The 15208-nt window shown below is 35.5% G+C and overlaps 1 protein-coding gene across 1 annotated transcript in view; it reads left to right on the plus strand.

The window, feature by feature from the left end:
• The window catches only part of LOC150096211 (IST1 homolog), a 47171-nt gene that overhangs the window by 15970 nt on the left and 15993 nt on the right, over positions 1-15208 (plus strand). Inside the window, exon 2 of the mRNA XM_090408785.1 lies at positions 10020-10252. Coding sequence (XP_090264911.1) covers positions 10020-10252 — 233 coding nt within the window. The remainder of the gene's footprint in view (positions 1-10019; positions 10253-15208) is intronic.

Raw genomic sequence — 15208 nt, forward strand, 5'->3', positions numbered from 1 at the left:
TTTCGGAGGATAAAGTGCAGGGAAAATATCGCTACTTCAAAACTGCCGCATAATACCGAAAATATGTACATAACAATTGACTTCATAACTGCCATTTATTTCGATTTATAGGGAGTGATTGGGGGAAACCAAGAAAGTCGAAATGCAAAAATCTACAGATTACGTTTGTAAAAATTATGCATTACATGATATGATTCAAGATTTACATATGATTCTCTATAAAGCAAAATTTAACAGTGTGAACCTTCATGCAATCTGTGAAACTAACCTTCTAACTAAGGTTATGAATAAAAAAGAAAACTTAATTTGGAACAGATGGAGGCTGTATTCATTTTTAGATTCGGATTTTCATGAATTTATAAAATAATTGTTTGACAAAAATAATTATCTTCAATCAAGTTCTGGGAGAATTTTAAAATGTATTGGTGATTAAAATAATTAGCCAAAAAATTGATAGTGACATTGATCTTCCATAGTGATACAATATGAAGTGAAGAAAGTATGAAAGGATTTCTTATTTTGCGCTGGCATTAAAAACTATAATTATACGATAAAAACAAGCAGCAAAATGAATATAACTCATAAGTATTTAGTCTGATCTTCTTCTTCTTTCACTATGCCTTATCCCATGTTAAACGGGATCGGCACCGATCTTTAACCTTCCTCTTCCAAGTTCTCCGATCCAGGGCGTCCTTCGGACTCCATCCTTTCTCCCTAAGATCCTCTGTCACCTTATTTAGTCTGATATAGCTTAGATTCCGATTACCGAGCAAATGGCAAGCAACTGTGTTTCTTGCTGTAGGCAACTGAACATAGCTACTACATACGCCAAGTAATCTAGTTAAGTGTTCTTTTCAGCATGAAAGATTATTGCCCCTTCTAATGGACATGACTCAAACTAGACTTATTATCCATGTTCTTTCAGCAGGTGGACAGAATATCCAGGTTTACTGGGTGTGTGTATATACATCCAGCAAACAAATGGTACTTACATACATGAATTTTATGGAATACAGGAGTTCCTGTTAGTTTTATATAGTTTTATATGTAGCAAAATCTGGTGCCCCGAAGTCTTAGTCCTCATAGGCGATTGCCTAGGTTCACCTAATGATAAAACCGGCTCTGCCTAACCATAATAGGAGGATAAGGCGGTCACCACCATGGATCTAAGTATTCTTGTCTATAAATTGCGTGTGTTCTACTAGCCGGTTTGCCTGTTCTGAAAGACAAAAAAACCAGAGTTTCCGGAAGAAAAAAAACTCTTCTTCCATATGAGACCTGCTAACTCACTTTTAGTTGAAAGACCAGATAAAGGTTCCTAACGTCATTGACGGGAATCAAACCCAGGTCATTCCGACCAAAGGGCGTCATCTATACTGACTGAGCTATGGAGACTCTCTGCCAATACTCACAGTAAATTGTAATTGGTCATGGTTGGTGAGAGGGTGGCTCCCTATAGTCCTGTCCTCTGTCTGCCTATAGATTTTATTTTTCCAACTCGAGTATCAGAGTGTGTAATAAAATCAAAGATCTCTTAAATGTTCAAATGAAAATTTTGTGATAGTAACTGAAGGGTATCAGCCATTAGAATATTAGTGAATAATGATTGAATACTATAATGTCTTTCTTTAGGCCGTAACGATAAGTTTTACCTTTTTTTCAGAAAATATGATATTATGTTTTTTTTTTTTTTTTATTTTGTTTTCAGTTAAAGAATAGATTATCTCCCTTTTCAGTGCCCATGTAAAAGGAACTTAACAATATGGTAGGTGGGAGAATCAAGCAATTTACATTAGGTCTCAGAGGAACAAAATATATTTTTGGTATGCCAAAGAAGTGAGTGGTTATTATAATAAACTATGGTGTCATCTCAGCTGATGACTTTATTCATTAAGGACTTCATTTTGTAATTTGGTTATTTGTAGGGTGTGGTACGCCTCTTGGTAAATATCATTTCCTTCATTGTTACATGGTAATCAGCATTCAGTATTAAAAAAATTATGAAAACAGCTACCATGTTATAACAAAACCTCAGTTTAATATAAATCAAAATCACTCGATGTTCTGACCTTCATATCAAGGTCATCATCTTATCACCACCCTTCTTAAAAACTTGGAGTCAATAACACCCTCAGAAACTTTGCTGTAATGAACAAGCTCTTAAACAAGAATTACAAATTATTAGCAATACATTTATAAATAATGCCTATAGCAAAAATACCATCAATAAAGTTCTTCATAAAACATCAAAAAATGCATATAATATAGATTACAGTAAAACTATAGCTAGCCCATGCATTAGATGGTTATCAGATAAATAGAATTCTACACCATTACAATCTTAATGATACTTTTAAACCACCTATAAAATTAAAAACACATTCACCTCCTCCAAAGATACCCCTCCCTTGGGGGCCCATAGTTAGCAGATGCAGTGGATATGGTAAAAAAAAAAAAAAACACAAACGACCCATTAAAATTAACAATTTTGGTAAAGCGGGCCTTTCAGATCATGCTCTTAACATCCTACTTCAAATTGATTAGAAAGGTATCTGTTCCTGACATTATACAGAAACCTGGTATGAATGCAAATTTAAAGAATCCTGTGAAATTTTAATCAACCATCCTAATCTTAACAATAATGATGGCATAAAAATCCCATCAATAAAGTGGACTGAATGTGTGCCATCCAAATTCTTGGATGGCACACATTCAGCCCACTTAAGTTCAAGTTTTCCAGAAATTTTTACTTCAGGACTCTAAGCAGTAATTTCAGCTCTTAATGGCTACCATCTATATTGTTGGTTCTAATTTATGTGCATAATTATGTGAGAGCATGTTGCTCTGTAGTTTAATATATCTCTTAGTGATTTCTAACCAAAAGATAATAATAACAGGACTCTAGCTTTGATGCAGTAAGGTTTTGTTGTTTTTTTTCACCAGAGGTCAGGCCAGTAGTTTTAATGGATGACAAAATTTTACTGTTACTTTAGCATGCCATATAGTAATGCAGCTTGTTTCTTTGTGTGTGTGTGTGTGCATACTCCTGATGATGACTTTGATATGAAAGTTAAAGCATCAGGTGATTATTTTGGTTTATATTAAACTGAAGTTTTATTATAGCACAGTAGTTGTTTCCATAATTTTTTAATAAAGAACTCTTGGTAAGTAGCTCTTGAATGTACCACAGAAAGAAGTTCCTTTGTGAGATATTGTGAATCATATCAGTTTTCTTCACCTGTCATATTGCAAAGTTGCATTCACATCTTCCAAGCATGCATTCATATAGACCTCCATACTTCTCTTATATGTATTCTGACAAAAGTTAACTTATTGATATTCAGGTCCTTATTCAGAAAAATTCCATTAGCTGATAATCTTCCATTACCATCACATGATTTTCCTTTTGACATAAAATTTTTTAATTTTGTCTTGCAAACCAGATATGTCATCATCAAATTCCTGATATATACCCTGTGGGGAGGAATATACAGTATGGCAGGACATGAAGTTACATCATTACTAAATTCCTATCAAAAGGTTTCTTCAATTTAACCTTATCTGTCAAGACTCCAGTATTATCAGATCTTATATTCTTGATCTTGGTCTTCTTTCTCTGCATCTTTCTTGTGCCATCCTGTTTCATTCTGTTTAAGTGAGCATACCACCTGAGATGAGATTAGCTCTACTCATGCATTCCTGAATGCTAACAAGGTGTTCTCCAATAGTCATGTGGATAATACTTTATTTGGAAAAACTATCTATAGGTAGCAAAATATACATCCACGGTGACCTTCCCTCTGTGTCTGGTTACTATTTTGAACACCTTGAAGCTCTTTCATACTTTCTTGCTTTCATTTTGGGTATGCTATGTTGACAATATTTTTACAATCTGGCTATATTTGTTAGATGCTCTGGTTCCCTTTCTTACACAAATTACCAACCTATGTTACTACTTTAAATTCACCTTGGAAAAAGGAAAAGTGGTAAATTAACTTTCCTTGACCATCTGCTCTCTATCTGGCATCCTCTTGGCCAGTTTGTCAAAAATGCCTTGAATTGTCAGCAGAATAAATCATCAAGGATGTCAGTTTACATTCATCTGCTGTATTTGCATTCAACAATAATGTCGCTCGATCCTTTGAAGCTAGACATCAGTTTTTCTTCTTTTGCAATGTAAATTTGTGGGGGCATTACAGAAGTCTCATTTCAGCTACATTAAAAATTTGTAGAGAGCAGTAGTCTTCCCCTTGAATAATCTCAGCCATTTTTCGAAAAAAAAATCTTTCAACCTCATTGCCAGCACTTGCAGCCTCACCTTGAATTTTTACATTATGCCAAATTAGGTTTACTTGCACTAAATCATTCTCTCTGGTATCTTGGCTTGCTGATTTCTCAGCATGTCAAAGATACAATACTTTTCCTGAAACTGTGATATAATTTAACAGCGTATGAAAAATTCGATTCTGATTTTCAACTTCAGTCAGTGATGGTCAGCCTGTAGAAGTGATGACTGAGGAAAATGTCTCTTGTTGAGGAGGAACTGCTCAATGACAGCTGAAGCTCAAAGAAATCTAAGCAAGGTTAGGGCTTTCTATAACAACCGTCTTTCACGCCATTCATTAGAAGCTTCACATGATGAAGCCATTGCAAGGTGGGTACCCCAACTTCTCTCTTCAATTCAGGAGCGTCATGTGACCTGTTACTGCGAATGTTTAGAGCTTTGCCAAGGAATTAGAGAGAGGGTGCTGGAATCCATTGTCACTGGGGATGAAACCATGGTCCTTTATTATGATCCTCTTTCAAAAAGGGAATTCATGGAGTGGTGCAAACCAGGCAAAGCACTGCTGAGAAAAGCCAAGGTCACTCAGTTCACCAAGAAGATTGCAGCAACAATCTTTTAGGATTGACAGGGAATTCTCTTGATTGACTTCAGGGAAAAAAATCCCACCGTGAATGCAGAATATGTTTCACTTCTACACAAACTGTGTGACACTATGAAGAAGAAACGACGAGGAATGCTGAGTCATGGTGTTCGCCTGCCTTCATGACAATGCTCCAGTCCATACAGCTGTTGTTGCAACAACGGCTACAGTGGACTGTGGCTTCCAGGTGATTAAACATCCATCCTACAGCCCAGATCTAGTACCCAGTGACTACTATCTCTTCTCAAAACTGAAGAGAGAGGCCTTCGAGGAAGATTTGCAGGATGACAGAAAGATGCAGTTTTAGGCCATTTTGCAAACAAAAGTACAAACTATTGTTTCAAGGGCATAGAAATGTTAATTCAAAGATGTGAAAAGTGTGTTGAAGTAAAGGGATATGATGTCAAAAAGTGACAGTTTTCTTTCTATCACCTCTAAAAGTTGGTCAGGCCAGAAACTTGTGGAACCACCCTCATATGTACATAATATTTTGGGTAAAAAAAATAATCTGTTGAATATTCACTTATTAGAAATTATTAAAAGTAGTCTAAATGTTTTATTTAGGCTGTGTGTTGGTAACCTGCTATTTGAAGAATATGCGTTTCACACAGTCATAATAGAAAATTTATGCCTGTTATAAAGCAGGAGGCTACGTTAATGGAAAATGCAAATGCAATAAATTAAAATCGTGTTTCAAAAATAATGGTCATCATGAGCATTTGCAAGGACATCAGGTTGCAAACCATTACACTGTTAGAATCCAAAAGAAGGTAAAAAACAACAACTGACAATTGCTAATAAGTTTCTTAAAAATTGGGCATGAGTAGTCAATTGTTGAGGTTTAGGTTGGAATGATCTAGAAGAACTTCAGCAACCTCTTTGAAGACGCGCATTTGAATTTGTAGCTACTTCCAAGTAACAACTTTGCATCATTTCAAGGAGATCCTGTGGTTGTGTTTTCTTTTTCTCATTTTATGAATGTCTGGATATCAGTTTGAATAGGCGATACAAACTGGGTGTTAATTCGGGAGTGAAAATTGGAAGAGAATTCTGATGCCAAGAGAGCAGCCATATCTTTAGATGATGTTAGTATTTTGCTATTAGGATGAGTGGTAGAAGCATGGAAGAGAAGAAGTTGCACCTCTCAACTTCGCTGAGGTGACCAGAAGGTGCACTTAGCATTTGAGAAGAAAAGTTTTCTACCTTTTGTCCTTTTAAAGTCTCATTTGGATTTGTTGGTGTCTGCAAGTCTGCAAATTGTAGAGTGAGTGCAAAATTAAGATTTATGATAGCCATTTGAGCTATGCTGATTTTTCATTTTGGACTGCTTTGGCACACATGGAAAACCTAGGCTTGGTAGGGGGATTAGGGATTTGTGTGGAGTAGAGGATGATAAAGAATCAGTGAACATGTTCTAACATGTCCAGATATGTGTGATGATTTAGTGGAGCAGTGAATAAGAAAGCTCAAATGCAGTACTGCTTACTACCTATCTACTTTAATATTATAATTACCGTATTTGCCGGCATATAAGACGCACTTTTTTTCTTTGAAAATAGGTCTGAAAAACAGGATTCATCTTATATGCCGATACTCAGTTTTTAATTACTTTCATTTCTGGAAATTTTCTCTGTTCCGAGTTACACGATTTCTTTCTTGCTTCTTTGTGGTGTGTGAGAGCATTTCAGTTACGTAGCGTTCAGTGGATGTGCATACGCTGTCAACGACGATCACAGCTGTGTTCCTGTTCGTTTAAATTTTCCAATTGTTGTCGCGGTTGTTGTGAACAGTGATAAATTTCTGCCATTATATTTTCTCTAAATTTCTTGACAAATTATAGCTGAAAAACGTCGGCATTACTACAATATTGCATATAAGCTACGTGTGATTATGTGTGCTAAAGAACATGGAAACAGGGCTGCAGAGAGGCATTTCAGGCCCCCCCCCCCAACTGAGAAAATGATAAGAACTTGGCAGAATCAGGAAGAGGATCTAAAAAAAGCAACTCATAGTAAACATAACCTACGAAGGGAAACTGCAAAATGGCCAGAACTCGAGGCAGAACTGAATACTTGGATTTTAGACCACAGAAAAGCTGAACTTTCAGTGTCTACAAAAATGATTATTCATCAAGCGAAAGCCACTAACATAGGGATCGCCACCTTTACTGGATCAACATCATGGTGTTCAAGATTCATGAAGAGAAACCAGCTATATGTGCAGGCTAAAACAAAAATATCACAAAAGATGCCAGCTGAATATGAAGAAAAAATTATTGAATTTCATCGATTCGTCATTAACTCAAGGAAACGAGAAAATTTTGAACTTGCGCAAATAGGAAACATGGACAAGGTTCCACTGACTTTTGATGTACCCTCAAACAAAACTGTAGATTCCAAGGGCACAAAAAGTGTTACTGTTAAAACTAGTCACGAAAAAACTCACTACGCGGTTGTTTTATCCTGCTCTGCTGATGGGACAAAATTGCCGCCACTATTGATTTTTAAAAGGAAGATGCTACCCAAAAAAAAACTGCTTAAAGGAGTGTTTGTACATGTTCACGCAAAAGGCTGGATGGATGGAGGAGGAATGAAGTTATGAATAGATAAAATTTGGTCTAGGTGCCCTGGCGGACTCTTGAAGAAGCCTACCCTGCTAGTATGGGATCAGTTTCGTTCTCACAGAACAGATGTTAAAAATAAACTCAGGGAATTGAAAACTTGGCTGTAATTCCAGGAGGTCTAACTAGTCAGCTTCAGCCTTTATATGTCTGTATTAATAAACCATTTTGACAAAGAAGATTAAAAGGTGGGTACTCTTTCCTAGTTAGATTAGATATTTGTTGAAAGTAGACAGACTTATTACTTTATATTTGAAATACTGTAAATGCATTACAGTATTCAGTGATAAAAGTTTTTTTCCTAAAAAAATGTATACAAAAAAGGGGGAGTGTCTTATATGCCAGCAAATATGGTAATTATAATTATTACGTAACACCTCTAGGGAGTCCAAAGACTCATAGAGAGAGGGCACCTACTCTATATCCGTTCGTCTCCACCAACCGCAATTACCTTCGTCACCTGCACCAACGCCATCTACTGCCAATTACCACCACTAGTATTCTCACAGACAATCACAAACATCCATGGCAGGATTTGAACCCATGGCCTTTTGGCTGGAGAGCAGATACACTAACCACTTGGCCAACCAGGCCAGCAAAAATTTTATTATTATTACGTGACACCTCCAGGGAGTCTAAAGATTCATCGAGGGAGCACACCTACTCCACAACTCTCCATCTCTACCACTCAATCCACCAACTACAACAAACCATAACAGCCTTCATCATCTTCACCAATGCCATATACCCGACCACCATTACTAGTATTTTCACAGCCAATAACAAACATCCATACCCACAGTGGGATTCGTACCAGCAGCCTTTTGGCTGGAAAGCAGATACGCGAACTACTCAGCCAACCAGACCTGCAACTTAATATCATATATACTTAGAAAAATTAAACATGGAAACTAAAACTTACACGAAATATATTTAATAGTTGTAAAATTTTTACGTATGTATCATAGGCATCCTCATCTATTCCCTTTATTGGAAATATTATTACAAGAATTTTTATGCAAATTATTGAGTATTATTTTATTGGAATTTATATAAACTTGGGAATTTTACTGAATATTTGTTATATTAATGCTAAGTGGTATTTTTTTTTTTAATGCTTCTTTAATTTTATATTGTGTTCCATTGATTCCTAATACATAGGTGAAAATTTTATAGCTATTAAATTTATTTCATGTAGCATTTAGTTTCCCTGTTTAATTTTTCTAGTTGCTACCTGTATTATCACAAAGTGGGTTGGTTTTGTCTGCATAATTCATTTTACAAAAGATGATAAAATGATCATATTTACAACTGAAAAACACTTTGTTGGATGGCAATATTGTTAATTGCTTAAGCATTTCTTGACAACTATGACATTTACCACTACATCTGCCCTAATGTGTAAATTGTTGATGAATTGTCAACATCAACAGTGGGTTTGCATATCCTCTTTCATGTGTTAGCACATAGTGACTTGGGAAATGTCACTAAAAAAAGGTGAGCAGAATTTCTCTTGTTCATCATGGCACATACCATCTACTGGAATATTGAGATGACATCTAGTGCTACTGGGGGAACAGCTCCCATCTCAGTGTTACTTTCATTGTTGGCTGTTAATGAAAGGAATTTCTGAATTTGTATTATTTTAAAGGTTTCATTTAGTAGCAGGTTGCTCGTAGCCCTATATGTTGATTGCCATTTTTTTCCCGATCTCTCAGTTCAGTTTTAATATTCATTGCATCTCACCTGAGGATTGGTATATGTGTATGTGAGTGAGTCAGTGAGTACTTGGTTGATTCTTGCATTTTTTTTTCTGATTTTTTTACAGATTACTGGATGATTGATAGAATCTTCATTGTCAGGGTTAGCAGAATTAAGAACATGATTACATAGAGCACTAGCTCTAGTTCTGCCATATGTGATGTCTCTTGTGTGTTCTATACACAATTCAATGGATTTCTCCATCTGACCAAAATAGGGTACATTGCAGTTACACCAAGGATGATAAACTCCTGGATACTTTAGGCTGTCATTTAGGTGTATCTTAGTGAAACTAGTTGTGTATTCAAGTAATAGTTTTTCTATTTATACCTTAGCTTATAGTCATTAAATTTCTTCAAATTATGTCATATAGCTAAGTAAATCCATTGTGCGTGTGCGCGCGCGCGCACACACACAGAGCATGTATGTATACTGTATGTAAACATTGTTTTTCAGCTTAGTGTATATTTAGCGTTATGTTTGCTCCAATAATTGATATAATCATTGAAATAGAGGCTTACATAAATAAACTAGTATTATTTTATCTTTTTTTCCAGCTTTTTAAAATTGTCTATCAAGCACATCAATCTAGAAACTCTTATCTTCAAGTATTAATTTGCTTCTTGTTTCATTTGTAAAGTAATAACTTTTCAATGTTTTTTTTTTTTTTTTTTTTTTTTTTTTTTTTTTTTTTTTTTTTTTTTCAACATTAGGACTCTTGATGAGGGACTTGCTGAAGCTATTTCAAGTTTAATTTGGGCTACACCTCGGCTGCAAGCAGATGTGGCAGAATTAAAAGCTATTGCAGATCAGTTGACTGCCAAGTATGGAAAACCTTATGCCCAAGCAGCAAGAGATAATGCTCTACAAACTGTGAATGAAAAGCTAGTTCACAAATTAAGTTTACAATCACCACCTAAGATTTTGGTGGAGAAGTATTTAATTGGTAGGAATTTTATATCATTGTAAACCTTCTATGTTGTAGAATTATAGACTTGAATCATACTTGTATCATAATTTTTTCCCCATAATTAATGCACAAAAATTGATGATACATTATTGCACCATCAACAATATTATTACCTTGCATATTTTATTATTATTTATTATTATTATTTGACACCTCCAGGGAGTCCAAGGACTCATCGAGAGAGGATGCCTGCTCTACAAGTTCGTCTCCACTATTCAATCACCAACTGACCACAACTACACCAATGCCATCTACCACCGAACACAACATATTTCCACAGACAATCACAAAGATCCATGCTCACACCGGGATTCAAATCCACAGCCTTTTGGCTGGAGAGTGGATACACTATCCACTCAGCCAACTAGGCCGACCAAGTAACAGTAGAATGGATGACATCATATCTGATCAAATAAACTATAAAACCATTGACATCTACAACAACATTAAGCATTTGCTATATTGAAAAAACTATTTTTTCAATGAAAAATCAAATTTGATCATTTATTATTATAAATGATCAAATTTGAAGTGTGCTTAAGAATCAGAGCTGGATAACTGAGAGGAGATTACATAGTCTTTTAAGAAATGAGGAGAACCAACTAAAGTTTCTATCCTGATGTCCAATTCCACACTTTTTTGCAGTGCATTGGTAGTTGCTATCTACCTGGATACTGAACGAATGAGGATGGGCTGGCAATTTGGAATTTAGCTGACTAAATAGTAATTTTATTGGCTTAAACCAAAATAAAATGATCGTATAAAACGATAGAATTTCATGCGGGCTGGAACATCACTTAAGTAAACAAGACTTATGCTGTCTTTATCAGAGAACTAGTGTGAACAACGAAAAGTCAGCTAATAGAACACATTCCAACTCAGCATCAGTAGAGTTCAAGATTGGTACCATCAACATAAAAAGCATCAATGGAAAAGAAATGGAACTGGCAGAAAAATGGATAAGTACCAGAACAACATAATAGTTATTACCGAAACAAAGAAGACATAAACAGGTGACATTCTTCTAAACAATAAATATAAGATATTATATTTGGGCAATAATGATCAGGAAAAAGAAGTGTATGGTATTCAACATGAAATATAAGGATAATGTTCCTGAATGGCAAGCAGTATCAAGTGGACAGATATCGGAATAGGGAATTAGATAACGAGACATTTGTGCTGATGGTCCCACAGAAGATTCTATTAAGGAAGGCATTTTTTGAGGCATTAGAAAATGCAGCTGACACAAGGATAAAGAAAATTGTTTCTTGTTAGAGATCAAAACAGCAGAGTAGGTAACAATTACGAGACATATAGAAATCTTTTGAAGAATTTGGAGAAAAGAGCAATGCTGATAATAATGGTAAGTACCTGCTGGATTAGATTCAGGACATGAACTAGTGATTACTAACACCATTGTTCCAACATAAAGATGTGCACAAATTCACATGGAGAGAAGATGCGTGAATAAGGTAAATTCTCATTGATTACGTTATTGCTGATAGCGATACCTTCATGCTGGTTCAGGACATAAGAGGTATACAGATGATTTGGAGGGGGTGCTTAAGGGTCACAGCTGTATAACTGAGAGGAGACCTCCACATAGCCTTTAAAGGAATGCAGAGAACCGACCAGGGCTTCTGACCTAATGTCCAATCTTCACCTTCTCATAGTGCACCCTGTTGGGTATCTACTTCGATACTGAACGAACGAGGATGGGCTGGCAGTTTGGGATTTAGCCAACCAAATTGTATTCTTATTGGTTAAACCAAAATAAAAAATGATGGTACAACATGACAAAATTTCATGCCGGCTGGGGCGTTGCCCAGTTAAACAAAGCCCCCTTTGTTTTTGCCAGGGAAACAGGGTGAACAGCGAAAAGTCAGCTACTGGAACAAATCGGAAAACAAACCCCAACTCAACATCACCAGAGTTAAAGATCGGCACTATCAACGTAAGAAGCCTGAATGGCAAAGAAATGGAACTAGCTGAGGAATTAGATAAGTACCAGAACGACATAATAGGGGTGACTGAAACAAAAAAGACCAAAACTGGTGAGATCTTTCTGAGCAATAAATACAAAATGTTATATTCAGGCAATGACAATCAAGGAAAAGAAGGGGTAGCCATAGTGTTCAACACAAAATATGAGGCTAATCTTCTTGAATGGCAGTCAGTCTCAAGTAGAGTAATGTGGGCAAATATGAGAATGGTGAACTGGACAATGAGACTTATTTGTGCCTATGGTCCCACAGAAGGTTCTACTAAGGTAGAAGTGGAGGAATTTTTTGAGGCTTTAGAAAAAGCAACTGACACAATGAAAAAGGAGAAGTTGGTCCTTGTTGGGGGATCTAAATAACAGAGTAGGAAATGATTGTGAGACATACAAAAATATTTTGGGAAAATTTGGAGAAAAGAGCAAAGCTAATAATAATGGCAAATATCTGTTGGATTGTGCTCAGGACATGGACTGGTTATTACTAACACCATGTTCCAACATAAAAATGTGCACAAATTCACATGGAGAGAAGAGGCTAGGAATAAGAAAAGTCTCATTGACTATGCTATTGTTGATAATGATGTTTTCTCCCTGGTGCAGGACACCAGAGTGTACAGAGGATTTGAAATTGGAAGTGATCACTATTTAGTCTTGAGCAGGATAAAATTGAATTTCATATTGAAAAGAATAGCATGTAAGAAAGTTTTAAAGCAAATAAAAGTTGAGCAGCTCTCAGATGTGAACTGTAGACTAAAATACACAAAGATTATTGAAGAAAAAATGAAAGAGTTTGAGAACAGAGTCATTCACAAAAGTCAGTTCCTAATGGAATGGCTATACAAAGAAACATTACTTCACTCCCCTAATCTAAACAGATCCGATTGTCTACGTCTTTCCCCCTTTTGGGAGATAGTATGTTATAAAGCAGCAAATCTTTCCTAACATATAATTGTATACACACACACACACATGTATATATTTTTAAAAAAAATTATTTATTTTTTTTTATTTTATTTATTTATTATTTTTTTAAATTATTATAATTGAATAATTAAATAATTATTTAATAATTAAATAAATTTAGGAAATTTAACCTTAGCTACTTAGGTGGCGCTTTGTGAATATAACAGTTATTGTTTAATTAGCCTTGTACCTGTACTGATGATGCCTGTGATACTCAGGTGAAAATTCTACGAATAAAGAATAATTTACATGAGTTAATTCCGTTATTATAATAGTTAGTAATATGTCTATTCACGGTATTTCCTTACTGAAACTTAAAAGCTGTGTAGAGGTTATGCTTTTTTAAAAACCTGACCATATTTTCCAATGTACCCATGGCATATGGGATGGTGCTGGCATTTCTGAAATCCTTCTGAAGGAATGACTGAGGATTAAGAGAGGATTGTTTTTTTTTTTTTTTTAATTCTGTAAGCAGTGTAGCCATTGGATAGGGAGGTGTTATGTATGTAGTTGAAAGAGAGGTTTCATCGTAGGTTCTATTGGTTAGTTTTAATAGTGTCATGTTGTTTGGATGGGTAGTGGTAAAGTTTGTGAATGTATCTGCCTGTGAATGGGTTTTTTTATATAGCGAAGGAGAGGTTACCATTTGGAGGTGTGTCACTAAAGTGTCTAGGAAGGCTATTGGTATTTTACTCTTTCATCATATTTGGATTCTCGGATGTAGACTATTGAGGTGACAGAGGAAAGAGGCTAATGTGTCTGGGTCACAAGGCCAAATAGCGAACACATCATCTACATATCTTTTTTGTACAATGAAACCTGTAGAGAATTCATGACTAAACAAACACACATAATAACCACAGTAATAAATTTTAATAAGTAAATATTTCATCCTAAGTATGTTAGGACATCGTCAGGTACAGTTAATTCAAACAATACTATGAATAACATACAGTTAGGGGGCATGATTACAATGGAATCCCAATATGCGTGCAGTAGCGTGTTATAGAATTAAATTAAAATATGTCTAGAGGGGAAAAAAAACAACAACAGATTACATTAAAATAAGATAACACATATAAAAATTATTTTACACAATTTTGTATGACAATTTCCCATACTTTAGCAATAGCAAGAATGTCATGGTTTAGAATTGGTCTGTGAAGTAGGGCTTCAGCACTTTCTTTATATAAACATTTATGTTTATATAAAGGTCTGTGTAGAAGTTTGGTCTTTTCCTAACGGATCCTATCATTTTGGGTTTTCAACTCCATGTTGTGCGAGGCCAGATTTCTGCGGTTTAATAAGACTGATATGGTCTTGATGTTCCAAAATGCATTTCTGAAAAGATCTATCTACCTGTCTGTCCATCGTAAGACAACTTACAGGAGCATGGAACCTCGTACACAGGTAGCATCAGAGGTGAGAGTTTATCTTTAGGAGAAGGTAACAAGTTATAGATCTGGTTGATTGGTTTGTAGGTAGTAGCAAGTTTGTATTTCTTCATAATTTTTGAAAGATGTTTGGAGATACCTTTGACATAAGGTATGGGAATCCTATGGGCTTGTTCTTATCTAGGTTGATGTGTGGGGAAGTGACTGATGATTTTTTTGAGTTGTTTTATGATTGTATCCATTTAGTATGGCTGTATTTTTGATTATTTTCAATTCTTGGCTTACAGATTCTTCAGAGGAGTGGAATCTGTGTGCTCTGGTTCTAATGATTTAACGATGGCAAATTTTTGAGATGGATGATGAGCAGAAGAATTGTGAATGTAGCAACCTGAAAATGTTGGCTTGCGATAGAAGTGGAGAGGAAACCATCTTCTTTTCTTTGGATGCATAAATCCAGAAAGGAGATACCCTGTGGAGATTATTTTTCTAGCGTAAATTTGATGCTAGGATGAAGAAGGCTTATTTTATCTAGTAAAAACAGGTATAGTTCTTGTTCGGAATGATCCCAGACAG

Source organism: Typopeltis vanoorti, chromosome 19 (assembly GCF_054136105.1).
Source record: "Typopeltis vanoorti isolate ZY-2024b chromosome 19, IOZ_Tvanoo_1.0, whole genome shotgun sequence".
Classification (NCBI taxonomy): Eukaryota; Metazoa; Arthropoda; class Arachnida; order Uropygi; family Thelyphonidae; genus Typopeltis; species Typopeltis vanoorti.